Source organism: Gorilla gorilla, chromosome 19 (assembly GCF_029281585.2).
Source record: "Gorilla gorilla gorilla isolate KB3781 chromosome 19, NHGRI_mGorGor1-v2.1_pri, whole genome shotgun sequence".
In the NCBI taxonomy this organism is placed as follows: domain Eukaryota; kingdom Metazoa; phylum Chordata; class Mammalia; order Primates; family Hominidae; genus Gorilla; species Gorilla gorilla.
In genome coordinates, this window is record NC_073243.2 from 67,059,998 (window position 1) to 67,075,603 (window position 15,606).

Consider the following 15,606-nt stretch of genomic DNA (forward strand, 5'->3'; position numbering starts at 1 on the left):
AAATACTTTGTTTTAAGTGGCTAAACCTCATGTAAGCTTTCATTTTCCTAAGGTCAAGATAGCTTTTAGCAATTCAAACCAAGAATTAAAATCAAAACTAAAAATCTAGCTAGTTCATTTAAAAAGCTTACTGACCATTTGGGTGCATATTGCTGCACTATATATTTCTACAGTATGAATAAAGCCATCATAACATTAAACCTCAGACTTCTGCACAAACTATTATAGAAGACTCAAAAGCCAGTTTCAAGTGTCAAACGCTAGCTATAAAAATTTTACAAAGTGAAATGTGCAATTCTGTTGGATGACAAAGAACACAAAAGACAATCAAAATCTGAAACAGAATTCATTATTTCCCACAGATGAAAAGAACAGAACTGTGATTGAGAAATGGAGCTTAACCTGTACTAAAAAGAATGGCTTACAACAGGGGTCCCCAACCCGATATAAGCCATAATCACAGATATGCTTATCTGCACAGTAACTGTTGCCGAATTTCAGTCTACCATGTGCCTATTATTCACCAAAATAGTAATCATACCTATACCTTTTAAGTATTACCTATAAACTCTTGCTCCTTATGAAATCTCTTAATCTTCCCTGATTTTTTATTGCTATTGTTGTTTGTTTTTACAAAATCTCCTTACCAAACTTTGGGGCACAAAGGCCTTTCAGGTTGAAAAATTTAAACTGTCCAATCAAGTATTGGCCAATATTAATGTTGTAAACCTGTAGGTCTCCTTGTATCTATTCTCAATATTCTCCATAGCAATTTTTCTCACTAGTGCCTTGCTCTTTTCTTTCTCCTGCCTCTACGCAAAGCCACAATTTTACCAATTTCTCTAATAAATAATTTTTACAATTATCCTACCTAAACATGTTTTATGTAAATTAACCTTACCTTTTATTTGATGTAAGCATTATACAACGTACACTAGAACTTAATATAAAGAAGAACATGCATAGTAATTTTAACTATATTGGTTGTTGTCTTAGTACATTTGGGCTACAATAACAAAATTCCATTAACTGGACAGCTTATAAACAGCAGAAATTTGTTTCTCACAGTTCTGGAGGCTAGAAAGCCCAAGATCAAGGCACCAGCAGATTCAGTGTGTGGTGAGGATCTATTCTCTGGCTCATAGATGGTGCCTTCTCATCACGTTCTCACAGGGTGTAAGGGATGAAAAAGTTCCCTTGGGTCTATTTTATAAGGGCATTAATTCTATTCCTGAAGGTGCTGCCCCTCTCCAGTCACCTTCCAAAAGGCCCTATCTCCTAATACTATAGTCATGGGGGTTAGGATTTTAACATAAAGTTTTGAAAAACACAAATATTAAGACCTAAGTACTGGTCTATTAAAATATCTCATAAAAAAAATCTAAAGCCCTCTTGCCTAGTATCTAAGTTTTCCATTTCCAGAATGAGTAAGCTAAAATACATGTATAATGAAACTTATGTAAATTTCTTTAAATAACATTTTCTTAAATAACAAATGTAATCATGAAATGCCTTTTTAAATATAATTTCATAATGAATTTGCTTATAATTAAGTGGAATTTGATACATGTTGATGGTTCCATATTAGAGTCCACTCAACTAGTTTCTTAAAATACTTTCTGATCATAAAAATAATGTTCTCACGTTCTGGGGGTAATTATGAAAATTAGATAACTAGAGGGAAAAATTGTCCATAATCTTAACCACACAGTCTGTTTAGTTATAATGCTGATGCTTATCATTCAGATACAAAACACAAAGTTGAAATCAAACTAATTTTGAATGTGCTTACAAATATATTTAAATCCATGGAATTTGATAAAATCATCTAGGGAGAGTGTGGTTAAACAAAAACGGAGTCTAGAAAAGAAAAAAAGTACACCAATATTTGAAGAAAAGTGAGAGGAAGAACAGCAAACAGAAATATGACAGAACAGCAAATGAGATAGGAGGAAAACCAAGAGCATGTTTCACTGAAGGCAATACAAAAACTATTTTAAAAATGAAGGAGTGGTCAAACATGCAAAATATGTCAGACCTTACTGAGTACAATACAGAAAACTGTCCAGTGGATTTTGCCATTTAGAGGCTAATGGCCATCTATTTGATAAGCAGTTTCAGAAGAGCGCAAATCAGATTGGTTATATACACCTCATGAGAATCAGCTGACAAATTATTGGCTTTAATGAACAACTTAAATTGGTCTTTTACAAGATAAATATACAGCTATCAGTATCACCTATATAAAGCCACTTTTAAAAACTATAAAGAAGTATATAATTGGAAAGAAAGTCCATTTCCAATTACACAAAAATGTAGGCATACATAGCAAATGCATGGAGATAAAAGAAACTCTAAACGTTGCTAAGAAATAAAAGATGTAAATAGGCCGGGTGCAGTGGCTCACACCTGTAATCCCAACACTTTGGGAGGCCGAGGTGGGTGGATCACCTGAGGTCAGGAGTTCGAGACCAGCCTAACCAACATGGCAAAACCCCGTCTCTATTAAAAACAAAAAATTAGCCGGGCATGGTGGTGCATGCCTGTAATTAATCTCAGCTACTTAGGAGGCTGAGGCAGGAGAATCGCTTGAACCCAGGAGGTGGAGGTCATAGTGAGCTGAGACTGTGCCATTGCACTCTAGCCTGGGCAACAAGAGCAAAAACTGTTTCAAAAAAAAAAAAAAAGTAAATAAATAAGAAGATATACTAGATCTCAAACTAAAAAGGTTGACTACCTTAAATTCATTAATTCACATCCATTCAACAAACATTTATTGATTTCTTACTTCTATGAATCTAGGCACTTGGAATGGATTAGCAAATAAAGCATATAAAGTTCAAAGCTTAATTTGATTTCAATGGGGTTATCCCTTACGTTTCACCATTATACTGTCCTATTAATATCTACCTTTTCTTTTCTTTTAAAACCAAGATTGAGAATTCTATCAAAGCCTTATTTTTCTCCTCTGAACAACTAATGTTCTGTATTAGCATTACTTCCTAACATTAGTCCATTACTGAATGGATTAGTTCTACCCTGCTGTAGTGGATTCTTCTCTTTGTTTTGAGACAAGAGTCTTGCTCTGTCACCCAGGCTGGAGTGCAGTGGCACAATCTACGTTCACTGCAAACTCTGCCTCCCGGGTTCCAGTGATTCTTGTGCCCCAGCCTCCGGAGTAGCTGGGATTACAGGCATGCACCACCAGGACAGGCTAATTTTTGTATTTTTACTAGAGATGGGGTTTTGTCATGTTGCCCAGGCTGGTCTCAAACTCCTGGACTCAAGCGATCCACCCACCTTGGCCTCCCAAAGTGTTGCGATTACAGGCATGAGCCATTGCACCCAGCTGCAGTGGGTTCTTTTAATTACTGAATTCAGTATGTTAGCATTTTATTTGGGATTTCTGCATTTATATTAAAATGTGCATTTAATAGCTCAATAACTCAATTTGTCTTATCAGTTAGCAATATACAAATGCAATTATTTTTAAATCAACAAAAGGTAACTAAAATTAAATCTTTCAGTGATGAATTTGAGCAGAGTAAGAGATCTAATAACAGGCTGACATAAGAAATATTTGTCTCAAAAATCAATGTATTTAATAGTTGACAGTTACAAATCTCATCATTATTGTTCCTTCAGTAAAATTTAAATATTCCCACAGTTCTCAATCAAATATGCTTTTTCAGTTTTCCAACAGCTGTGATTTTTCTTCTTTTGGTTTATTCAGTAGAAAGTGAACTATCTGAAGTAGAACATCATCATTAAAACCTTTCACATCATTATCCTCAATTGTTTCATAAAGAGGCTTACTTTGTGTACCCCAACATATATTTTTACGAGGGTTATTTTGATCAGCTTGTGTAGTCAGTGCCAAAGTATTTAGCTGGTAGCAGAAAAAGGAAAAGTATTTTCCATCTGTGATCACAGCCTGGGAGACAAAAGGTCGAGTAACATCTGCTTCACTCCAGAATCCTGTAGAAGAAAGTTATGCCGAAATTTACACATAGAATATATCTTACCCAAACAAAACAAACACATTAGACATTAGAGGGTATCAAATACCTCCTACAACTTAGATACTTTATGTAACAAAATCCCTGAAGACCTCAAAGTTTCCTTATCATCTCTATTCTAACCCTATATTTTATTTCTGCACAAATAATATTTTCCTCCATTCTAGTATCCTCAATCTCATGATTAATCTTTTTCAACAACATCAGTCTTATTTACTTCATCTAAGAGCAGCAAGCTCTATCTACACAGATGCTTTCTACATCTGGTACTATGTCATTACCCAACTACCAAGGCCAAGTACTAACTTTATTTCTCCACACGTATTTTATGTCATGTTTAATGGAGACAGCAAATGAGTAATACTGTTGATACATGGAATTTATTTTATTGTAAAAAGAAGTACTTTATCTTTCAAAAGTAAACAGTGCCATTCTACCATCTTCAAGAAAGTTACTTCTTACTTTGTCTAATTCCATCTACTCCTACTCCCACTTCCTCTATTCAATTCTATTATATAAATCTAAGTCAATTTTGAGTATAAAGTTAAAATACATATACACGTTAAAAAAAGATGAGCCTAGTAATCAAATATGTAGTAAAATTCCTCTTGGATATTCACATAGTGTTAATCTACTTCATATTACATTACTTCAGGTTTTAGAATAAAATCCAAATGCCCCACAATGAGCTCTAATAGTCCTGGAAGATATAGCCTCTGGCTTCCACTATCTCCTTCTACATCATTCTCCTTGTCCCACTCTTCATTACCCTTCATGTTGTTCCTAAATATTTCAGGCCTGTTCCCACCTCAGGGACTTTTACTTGCTGATCCTTTTGCCTGAAAGTGTCTTTACCCAGATTTGTGCATAGGCAGCTCCTCGCCATTCAGGTCTTAGAGTAAGTCATTTTTAGGGACCTCCCCTGAATGACTTTTTAAAAATAGATTCTTCTCCATACCTCACTTATACCTGCCCCCCTATAAATCATTCTACTCTTTAGGCTAAAGTATTTTCCCCACAGTATTACCACTAGTTATAAACATTACATGCTTATTATCTTTTACCACCCCACATCCCCACTATAATATAAGCTCTAAGAAAGCAGGATCTGTTTCACTCAACACTGCATCTTGAACAGAGTATAGCATATAAAAAAGCAGTTACTGTTTACTGAATGAATGAACAATGCCCTAATCCAAATCCTGGATATAACCTTTAAAGAACTTATATAGGATAGCCATTGATGTAATATAAATATTTAATCCACAAAATCATTACCTTTTCTACCTGCAGAAAGCTATTATCTAGAAAGGGTTGACTTAGTTGGCCACAGTCTTTGAAATGTGTGCAAAAGTACATTCACACAGAAGATGGTCAAAGTAAAAGACAAAAACAACTACCTCAGTGTCAGATTTCAAATGTATAGTATTTAAACGAGGATTTTAAAACAACTGTACTTTGTGCCAATGCAAAAGTTTAAAAATGTTAAGATTCAACCTATGTTTTAACCCAAAGAAAAAATTTTAACCATTATATTCTTAGAATGTTACAAATACCTTCAAAGAAAATGCTATAAAATTAGTTTTTACCTTGATACATAGCTTGTGCTCCAGTCCAAGCAAAAAGGCTTGCAATAGCATTAGCTCTAAAAACAACTTCTATCTGATCAGCACAGTTTTGTCTCAAAAGCCTTTCCCTTCTTAATTTGTCAGGTAACAGATGAAACTGGGTGTGACCGTAACAGCAAGGATCTGCAGTTTTTGAGCCTGAAGAGCAAAATAAAAACATTTCAGATGAAACAAACATGTAGAACATCTGGAGCACATGTTTTAGTATTTGGGCCTTTTTTTTCCTTCTTTATACATCATATTCTCAGTACTCTAAATACATAAGTAGGAATATTAGTTTACTTATATATCTTATGGATCATAATAAAATTAAATTTCACAGGAAAGCATAATTTCTCAATCTGCTAGCTATCATAAAGCCCATCATAACATGGAAGAAGTTGAAAGAATATACAGACAAGTTATTTAAAATTTCTATGATCTGTTTTCTCAAATCCCTTAGTCATGATTAGCTATGGTTGTCTCCTTGTCATATTAACTAAGAGGATACAACCACTTCAAGACTTTAATAACTTATTTAATGAAATAATTACACACTTTGCTCCTAATTTTTAAAAATCATTTTTACACTACTTTTCTAAGTAAAAAAAAAAAAATAAGTAGCAACATTTCATGAAATGCTGACATTCTTGATTTTAGTGGTAGTCTTTTCAACAAAAAGTTCCTTGCAGGTCACTCCCTAAGACCACAGTGACTGAGAAAAGGCTGATAAAATAGGTCTGGAGGGCAACCTTCTTAAGACTTCTTCACATTGGGTAGGAATTAACAAAGGAAGAAAAAATTGCAAAAGAATAAGCTGCATGAGGGAGGGCAGACATCAGACATTATGAATTTGTGAATTCCTCATCTTACCACCATGCATGGCACAAATAGGACACTTAAAAAAGCCAATTGCTATCTCAAGTCCAGTTCTAAAAGTTTTTACTTTTAAAAAAACACAAATTAATTTTTCTATCTAATAAGTCAACAAAGCCTATTTTCTAAAGTTAAATACTTCTATTTTGGTAGAAACAAGTAAAATTTCAAATAATGAACTTAATATTTTCTTTCCAGTGTTTATGCATGTTGTAATAACCTGAGATTACGAATTATATTGCTCATAGACTATGTAAACCTCTCGGTCTTCAAGAATTAATTCCTCATTGTAGTCAATACTCCAAATTTGCATACAACACTTGGAACACATTTATGGTACAATATGTCAAAAGAGAAACTTACCAACAAATATGTGGTTTTCATACTGCCGTTTGAATAATGGAAGTTTGTCTGGTTTACATTTTATAGTGGGGATTTCTATAGGAACAGAATAATCCAATGGCACAAACTTAAAGAAAAAGAAAAGACATACTAAATTCACAGCAACATTAGTATGTATTTTACTCACACTCATTAGATTTAAAAATCTTAAAATGAGGTGGTTTCACAAAATGATTTGATAATACCATCATCGAAAGATGGGCCAAATTGAGCAAGCCACCTGTTTTTACAAGTAAAGTTTTACTGGAACACAGCCGACACATATTCATTTATAAATTGTGTATGGCGCTTTGCACTGTTAAGAGCAGAGCTGAACACTTGCAACAGAGATTTACGGCCTGTACAGCCCAAAATATTAACTATCCAGATCTTTACAGAAAAAGTGTGTCAACCCCTGACATGAAAGCATAGACAATACTCAAAATATACTTGTTTTTCTCCAAAAGAACTGCAAATATGTAAAATGGCCCAGTTGATTACTGTTAAACTTCCTTGATTTATGACTAGTCTAGTAAATTACAATCACAAATTACAATCGTAAACTATTTCAGAATTTTTATATTAAGAGAAACATATAGATCTGTATGGTCAGGCAAAATGACGCTTTAACCCGTTATTGTTAAAATGGTTATCTGACCTTTATGGAGTATACCAAAGCAGATTTAAAAAGCTAAAAAGATTTTTGAGACGTGATGTCTTCAAAAAGGAAACTTGAAAGGCAAGAGATCCACCTGAAACATTTTATTCTACTAAGACTATTACTCAACCTGCGTATGACAAATCCTACATGAGATATCAATAGATACATAATCGCAATAAATCCTTACCTCTGCGAGTTGCTTGGATATTCGAATCTGGTTGTTTGGTTTATCATCTATCTGGTATCGCAAGTCATCAATTCGACCTCTTCGATGACCACGAGGAATAATTTCTTCACCACGCACCCAGTAAAAATGAACTGGGCATCTATAATCTATCAAAAAGATATTCAAAATTTTTTTCATCTGATCATCTAAATAAATTTGATTACTATTAGAACACTAAAGAGTACTAACTTAGCAAATGATAACTTAGGAATGATTGAGGTAAGAGTCTGGGTTATGTGGTAATTTAACTATTATGACTTAAATATAACATTCAAACATTTATTGTCTACTTGTGCCATCATTACAATGAACAGCAACCAAAGAGATTCCTCATTAGGAGTAATAAAAGAAAATAAGATTAACAAGAATATCATTCACCATAAATAAAAATAGGGCTATTTTATGAACATCCAATTCAATTTTCACAATAACTCCCAAAGGTATGTACACTTTTCATTATCTCTATTTTATAGGAGAGGAACCTGGGTCTTGACAAAGTTAAACAGGTTTTCTAGGCCATCCATCAGGAGTAGTCTAAGTCCATGACATTTTCCTCAAGACCACTTCTTTCTCAACTGGGGAAGGGAAAAAACATGCACACAACAAGGCTAGGTTGAGCACACATCTACAGTCCTAACATTACTTCAATAAATATTAAGACATCCACTTGGTAGAAGATATAAAATAATGAATGCGTCAAAAACAATAATTTTTAAAATTATTTATACGTTAATTACTTTTCATGTCCGCCCTGAACAGTTACACGGAAGCTGCTGATTTTTTACTAGGAACTTGGAATGGGAGTTTGAAGTTTGACCCCCCTAATCTCTTAGCTATAGGGTGTCAGGCAGACACATTTAACGTTTCTATGCCTCAGTTTGTTACGTTTTTGTCTTTTTTTCATTTACCAAAACATTGCTACCTATCGTGAACGGTTATTGTGAGCATTAATAAGTTGGCACATATAAAATTTAGAACAGGGCCTAGCACATAAATACCGAGTAAACGTTAGGTATCTTAGTTAATACTTCATTTAATCTTCACAATTCTACGACAAAGAACTACTACCGTAAAACGCGAAAAATTAAGCAAAAAAGAAGTTACTAAAGAAAAAGAAAAGACATACTAAATTTAAAATTAAGGTAAAAAGAAGTTACTACTCAGCCATGTGACACATGGTCACACAGCTTTGTGGTGGAACAGCCAAAAGGAAACCTGGCCCGCCCCACTCTCTTAAGTGGCGTTTCTCTTCATCACCACTGCTCTTCCATTTGGCTGAACACTCACAAAGTAGAATCCAGGACTGGAATCCTGGAGAGCTCAGGCTTTCAGAGTTGAAGAGCTGGTAGGTGTTAGCGCAGCCACACACACCTAGTCTCTAGAGTCCTAACGCAGTGACTGTTACGAAACCAGGCCACCCCAGATAGGAGCGAAAGGACTAGGAAAACATGAACGAAGCAGAGAGAAAGAAATGACGAGGGGTAAATCTGCGGCAGAGTAACCCAGTACAATCCCCATCTCTCCCTTCCGCCCTGGGGCGGAATCCAAGGCTCACCGAGGGCGGCAGCGGCCAGGGCCGGGTTGTGTGGGCTGAGGAGGCCCACAAGGGTTGACACCAGCTGATCCAGGAAGGGCAAAGATATGACCTCGCTCTCCTCGTAACGGTGCACACGCCGCCTGCGCCGCAGGTAGAAGTGCTCCTGCAGCAGGCAGTCGCAGGCGACCGCACGCAGCGCCGCGAGGTCCAGCGCAGGTTCAGGTTCGGGTTCGGGCTCGGGCTCCGCTGGGGGCGGCGGCAGACCCGACAGGAACACGGTCTTGGTGAAGTACTGGTACCAGCGGTCGGCATTCAGCGCGAAGGTCTGCGGGTAAACCATGTACTTCATAAACTGCATCTTGGTGAGGATTCGCAGCTTCTCGTCTACCGACTCCGCAGCGTGCACCGTCGCCTGCCAGCGTTCGATCCGCCGCAGCCGTGCCGCCTTGCTGTCGGCTGTCATGGAGGCCACAATCGGCGGGTACCGCGCGACGGGGGTTGCCGCGACGTCTTGGCAGGTCGTTTCTGTAGCCGTGGCGGCGGCATTAGCCGCGGTGTGCAACGAAAGCCTCGGACCGCGTAGCAAAGGCCTCCAACACCTGGCCGCCGCCATCTTTGCCCGCGATTCCGGACCCAGAGGTCAACTTAAGCAATTGTCCTTGCCCTCTTGCTGTAGGGACCAATCGGAAAGCGGAATCTGAGCCAGTCTGGGAAAGGACGATTCTCAGTGGGCGTGGGTTGTGTTGCGTTATCATGGTTTAGCCAATCATATAACTTCTCCAGTCGCGGTTTCCTGCGTTTGTAGATGGAAGGAAGAACTTGTGTGCTTAGACCTGACGCTGGGAGGAGATGCTGCCACCTAGGTTACTTGTAGGACCCTCTACGGCAACCTCCTTTGCCAGGAACTATTTAGGAACATCCTGCAGGAAAATGGTAAGCCCTTGGTTAAATTTATTGGCTTCATTTATGTATCTCACAACACTTCTTTTCTGTTTTAGTTCTAGGAATAGAAACTTACTTTTGGAAATACAGTACTAGCATGTTTTTCAGTATATTTGATTATATTTAGAAATTATGCAAGCATCACTCGTGACCTACTATTCATCTTTGGGAAAATAATTCCATATATTTATCTGTGCTAAATACAGACAATTTGTTTAATAATATTTATTTTGAAAGGGGGATGTATTTTTACTTGGATTTAACTGGGGAAGACAAAGAAAAGGGAAATAAAACTATCAAAGAAGTGTGTTTAAATTTTGCCTTGTATTAAAACCCATTATAAATTAAACACGAGTTGTTCTTACTAATCTGTGAGCCTCTTAAAAAGGGACTGATTTAATTTTTAATCTTCAGCAACAAATCAATACTTGTGCATAATGGGTGCTCACTAAATATCTGCTAAAAAGTCACCAAAGTCTCATTTCGGGTAATCTAATTTATTGATTCACTCTTCTGTAATTAGGGACTAGAATATTAATTTGGATTTATTGTAATAATTCTTCAGGGTATTAAAACACAAATGTTGCTAAAAAGAATTTATAACTGTATATTTTTAAGTTAAAACAGATGGTACGGTTAAACTTTAAAATTGCGAGTCTATTAAACTGACCTTTAGAAATAAAATACAGTACTTCAGTTTCATTAATAATATCTTCTGTGAGAAGTTGCTAGTGGAATCTAAAATATCCTTTCTACATTGTTAACAAAAGGAGGATATAAAAACTTGAGATCTTTAAACCGATATTCAATATTTAAAAAGTGAGGTGCTCAATTTTATCTAAGTTGAAGTGACAGTTTTTTGTGTAAATAAGTAATAAATACGCTGTTTGAGAATGTATCATAGAAATCCTAGGTTGATATTTTTTAAATTCTTGTAGTATTACAGCATAGATTTTAGGATTAGAAATTAGAGCTAGAGACCAGTTAACACCAAAAGACATAATCCTGTCAGAAAGTGCCTTTATGGTTTTTTGTGAGTGAATCAAAATAACTTCAATTTATTCAGTACTTACTGATCATCAACATTATGAACCAAGGAAGGAGGCTGTGGGAAAGAGAGTATACTTAATGAAGGGTGGAGCAGTCTGGGCCAGAGGAAAGGTGGAGTAAGACTGGCAATGAACGAAACAGCCTACGGATGAGAAAGGACTGAGTCAGAGCCATGGAAAGTAGGCTATCTAATATGATCCAAAGCTTTTACATTACACACAAGGAAACAGACATAAAGCCAAAGTTATATAGCATGGTAGGGGCAGTACTGGGACTGGAACCCAGGCTGCTGGCCTCTCAGTCAGTTTTACTTAATGAATTTTATTGATTGCCTTTTATATGTTAGGCTGTGTTCTAAGTGCTCAGGATACTTAATGAACCAAGCAAACAAAAGTTTGCACTCTAACAGGGAGACAGACAATAAAATATAATCATAGTAGTAAATTATATGATGTGTTAGAAGGGGATAAGCACACGGGGAAAAAAAACAGCTGGAGAAGTGAAGATCATCAGTGCAATGTATTTGGTGGGGGTGGGGGCAGGTGAGGAGTGTTGTTTGCAATGCTTATTGAAAGGATTACATTCTTCTAGGAAAGGTTTGAAGGAAGTGAGGAGTGTACCATACCAGTATCAGTGAATGGTATTCTAGAAAGAGCAGCTAGTACAGGGCCCTGAGATGGAAACATGCCTGATGGGTTCAAGAATTAGGTCATTGGCCAGTGTGGTTGAAAGGAATGATGGGTGGGGAACGTAGTAGGAAATGGGGCTACAAAGGAAAAGAGCCAGAAAGTAAAGGCTCCTGAAGGCAATTGCTAGGATTAAGACTGGAGAGCCATTGGAGGCTTCTACTCAGAAGATTGTCATGGTGTGACTTAGGTTTTTAAAAGAATTTCTCAGCATGTTAGTTGGCTTGGGCTTCCATAACAAAATGCTACATACTGGGTGGCTTGAACAACAGACATTTATTTTCTCATAGTTCTGGAAGCTGGAAGTCCAAGGTGAGCATGCCAATATGGTCAGAATCTGGTGACGGCTTTCTTCCTGGCTTGCAGACAGCCACCTTCTCCCTGTGTCCTCATAGGGTGGAGAGAAAACAACATCTTTGGTGTGTCTTCTCATAAGGATCCTATCAGATCAGGGCCCTCCCCTTGTGACCTCATTAAATCTGAGTTACTTCTATAAAGTCCCTATCTCACATTAGGGGTTAGGGTTTCAGCATATGAATTTAGTAGGGAGACAATCCAGTCCATTGCATTGTAGCTATTTGGAAATAAAGATTGTCGCAGGTCAAATTTGGAAGAGGGAAACCAGTTAGCAGACAACTGGCCATATTTTAGGCAAGAACTGATTGTGGCTTCAAGGGATAATAGCAGTGGAGACAATGGGAAGCAATGAGAAAAAGATGATTCGAGAAAGACTCTAAAACTTAGGATCTGAGCAGTCGGATGAGAGAAAAAGGCCCATGGACACAGTGTGTTTACTTTTTCTTTAATCTCTCATTTTTTTAGGGAAGGGTGGTAGAGAGAGTGGGTTGAGGTTTAGAGAAGGGAATGGGAGAATTTCTAAAGCATGTGCTTATCTATTTGTATGTGTTTATGTTTAAATTCTCCTGGAAGAAAATTGATGTTAAGATCTTTCCTATTAATGTTTCCATTGATCTTTGATTTAAAGTATTACAGTTCAAACCAGTCAAGCCATGACATTCTCCAATGGCTTTTTGAACCGTCTCTACATCACTCATTCAACAAATATTTAAGTGACTGCTATATACCAATACTGTTCTAGGTGCAGAAAATACTGCAGTAAAATAAAAGCCTTCGTGGAGTTTACATGCTAATGGGTGAAGTAATCTAGCCAAATATGTCACATATACATGTTCCAAGTTAGATGGTGCTAGGAGCCAAGAAGAAAATTGAAGCAGGAAAGGAGACTGAATAGTGTTAGACATAGGAGTTGAGTGGAATAATTTCAATAAACTAATCACACAAGGCCTTCTTGAGAAGATGACATTTGAATAACACCTGAAGGGGATAAAAGATTAACAAGGAAGCCAGTACAGCTAAGGTGGAATGGAACACTTTTCCAATAATCACAATTACCATCTTCAGAAACAGGTTCTGATGAGTGGGATAATATTTGTAACCACAGTAGTTTTTGATACTGAATATCTGTCTTGATCAATTTTAGTTGGGCATCAGACAGTTCTGTTGATGTTTGAATAAGACCAAGCTTTCCCAATCAACTGTAGTTTTTACCAGTGCTTTTTCACTATAAAATTGATGAGGTGAGAAGGAAACAGAAACTATTTCCTACCAACAGATGTAGTGGGAGTTGCAGCTGGTTCTTTTTGAGCTTTGTTTCTTTCACATATATTTCCTACGTAAGGCAGATATCTTACCCAGTTGTATATATAACAAATTTATGTAAAACTGAGAACAAAATATTTTGGGGAAAGAAAGCTGCAGTTTTGTGCTTGGTTTGTTTTTGAAGGGTTTCTGATAGTTGGTTCGGAAATAATAGGAAGGAAGCTAAGTGTCTGCATTATATGCCGGCTACTGTATTAAGAACTTCATATGTATTTAAATCTCCTGCATAATCACATAGTCACAATCACCTTTCAAAGTAAATATTGTCTTCCCTCTCTCCCCACTGTTTTTGTCTGGAAAGTCGTAAAACTTGTACACACCAACAGATGAAGATTAGCTAAAACAATTTTGAAAAAGAAGAATAAAATAGGAGGATAGGTCTACTTGATTTCAAGCCTTAATGTATAGCTACAGTAATCAATGGAGAAAGATAGACTTTTTGACAAATTGTGTTGGGACAATAGGACATCCATTGGACAATAAATAAATAAATAAATGAATAAACTTCAATCTATCTCTTAACACCTTTTGGAAAAATTAAATTAAAATGATTACAAATTTCAATGTAAGCATAAAATTATTACCAAAAAATAAGAGAAAAAAACTGCAGGATATAGGACTAGGCAAAGAGTTCCTAGAGTTGATACCAACAGCATGATCCATAAAAGTAAAACTTGGTAAGTTTTGACCAGCAATTGCACTCTTGGGGCATTTATCCCAGATAAATGAAAATTTATTTTCAAGCAAAAACCTCTTCATGATACAGTCTTATTCATTATAGCCCAACATCGGAAACAAACAAGCAGATGTTCTTGAACAGGTTCGTGGTTACAATTAATGCAGTAGATCTGGATAAATCTCTAGAGAATTACACTGGATTTACAAAAAGCCAATACCAAAAGGTTACATATGGTAAGATTTCATTATATAACACTCTTGAGGTAACAAAATTATAGAAATGGAACACAGATTAGTAGTTGGTAGAGATTAAGGAGTCAGTGAGATGGGAAGGCAGTGAAAATTCCTATAAAAGAGCAACATAAGGGATTCTCGTGGTAATGGAAATGTTCTCTATCTTAACTGTATCAATGTCAATCCTGGTGTATTACTTTACTATAGTTCTGCAAGATGTTCCTGGAAACTGGGTGAAAGGTGCAGGAGATTTAGCTGTATTATTCTTGCAAAAGCTTGTTAATCTATAATTATCTTAAAATAAAATTTTAATTAAAAAATAAAAGCAAATGAGGTAGAGTTCTTGGACATAGGGAGAAACCATTATATGCTTCAGGTTAAGTAGGCTTCAGTAGGTCTGCATCGGTAGCTGTCACAATCACAGTGATTCTACAAATAGGGGAACCTGAGCATTTTGTCTTGAACTACAAATTACTTTAATAATTACATTTTAAAATTTATCCTTTGTATTACAGTGGGGTATCATATAAAGATATACTTTTTGAATTTATGGTTTCAGTCCGTTATCTGAAGATTTTATTTCTGGGATATTAGAGGGAGTGTTGCAAACTATAAACTACTGTTATAAAAGAGGGCATAGAATCTGATTGGATTATGAATGTTTAATATAGTTTACATTTATAGTTAGAGAGGAAAAAATGAAGATGAATGTTATTTTCCCACAGGTTCAACATGTAACAGCTTATATCCATCCACGGAAGTATACTCTTTGTGTTTCCTAAACTAGTCTCTGTACTAATTTGAAAGCTCAATAAACTCAACTGAGATCCAGCCAGGCTCTGCCACTTTCACTTTTCTTAATTAGGAGACTAATAGTACCCACTTTACAAGTTTGCTATGGGGATTTAATGAGGTGCATATGTAAAATGATGCAAAATAACATTTACTGAACACCAATACTTTATACATGCCACTGGTTTTAATTCTCTCAGCAACATACTTTAAATCAGGGCATATGACCCTAATTTT

At 36.3% G+C, this 15,606-nt stretch overlaps 1 protein-coding gene and 1 long non-coding RNA gene across 2 annotated transcripts in view; one reads left to right on the forward strand and one right to left on the reverse strand.

The window, feature by feature from the left end:
* Window positions 1-333: 333 nt before the first annotated feature.
* MRPS30 (mitochondrial ribosomal protein S30) lies at window positions 334-10,227 on the reverse strand. Its single transcript, XM_004058878.5, has 5 exons — window positions 9,326-10,227; window positions 7,732-7,877; window positions 6,866-6,971; window positions 5,609-5,785; window positions 334-3,978 (listed from the first exon to the last, which is right to left on the reverse strand). Exons 1-5 carry the CDS (start codon window positions 9,918-9,920, stop codon window positions 3,689-3,691), a joined length of 1,314 nt encoding a protein of 437 aa, XP_004058926.1. The 5' UTR covers window positions 9,921-10,227; the 3' UTR covers window positions 334-3,688.
* The window catches only part of LOC129528145 (uncharacterized), a 312,151-nt gene continuing 306,501 nt past the window's right edge, over window positions 9,957-15,606 (forward strand). The window contains exon 1 of the long non-coding RNA XR_008673372.2: window positions 9,957-10,240. This is a non-coding gene — a long non-coding RNA (uncharacterized lncRNA). The remainder of the gene's footprint in view (window positions 10,241-15,606) is intronic.

Coding starts and splice junctions, on each gene's coding strand:
- MRPS30 (XM_004058878.5), bottom strand. CDS start 9,920: ATGGCGGCGGCCAGGTGTTGGAGGCCTTTGCTACGCGGTCCGAGGCTT. Junction 6,972..7,731: donor TATCCAAGCAACTCGCAGAG/GTAAGGATTTAT, acceptor TTTTTCTTTAAG/TTTGTGCCATTGGATTATTC. Junction 3,979..5,608: donor AGCACAAGCTATGTATCAAG/GTAAAAACTAAT, acceptor TTTCTTCTACAG/GATTCTGGAGTGAAGCAGAT.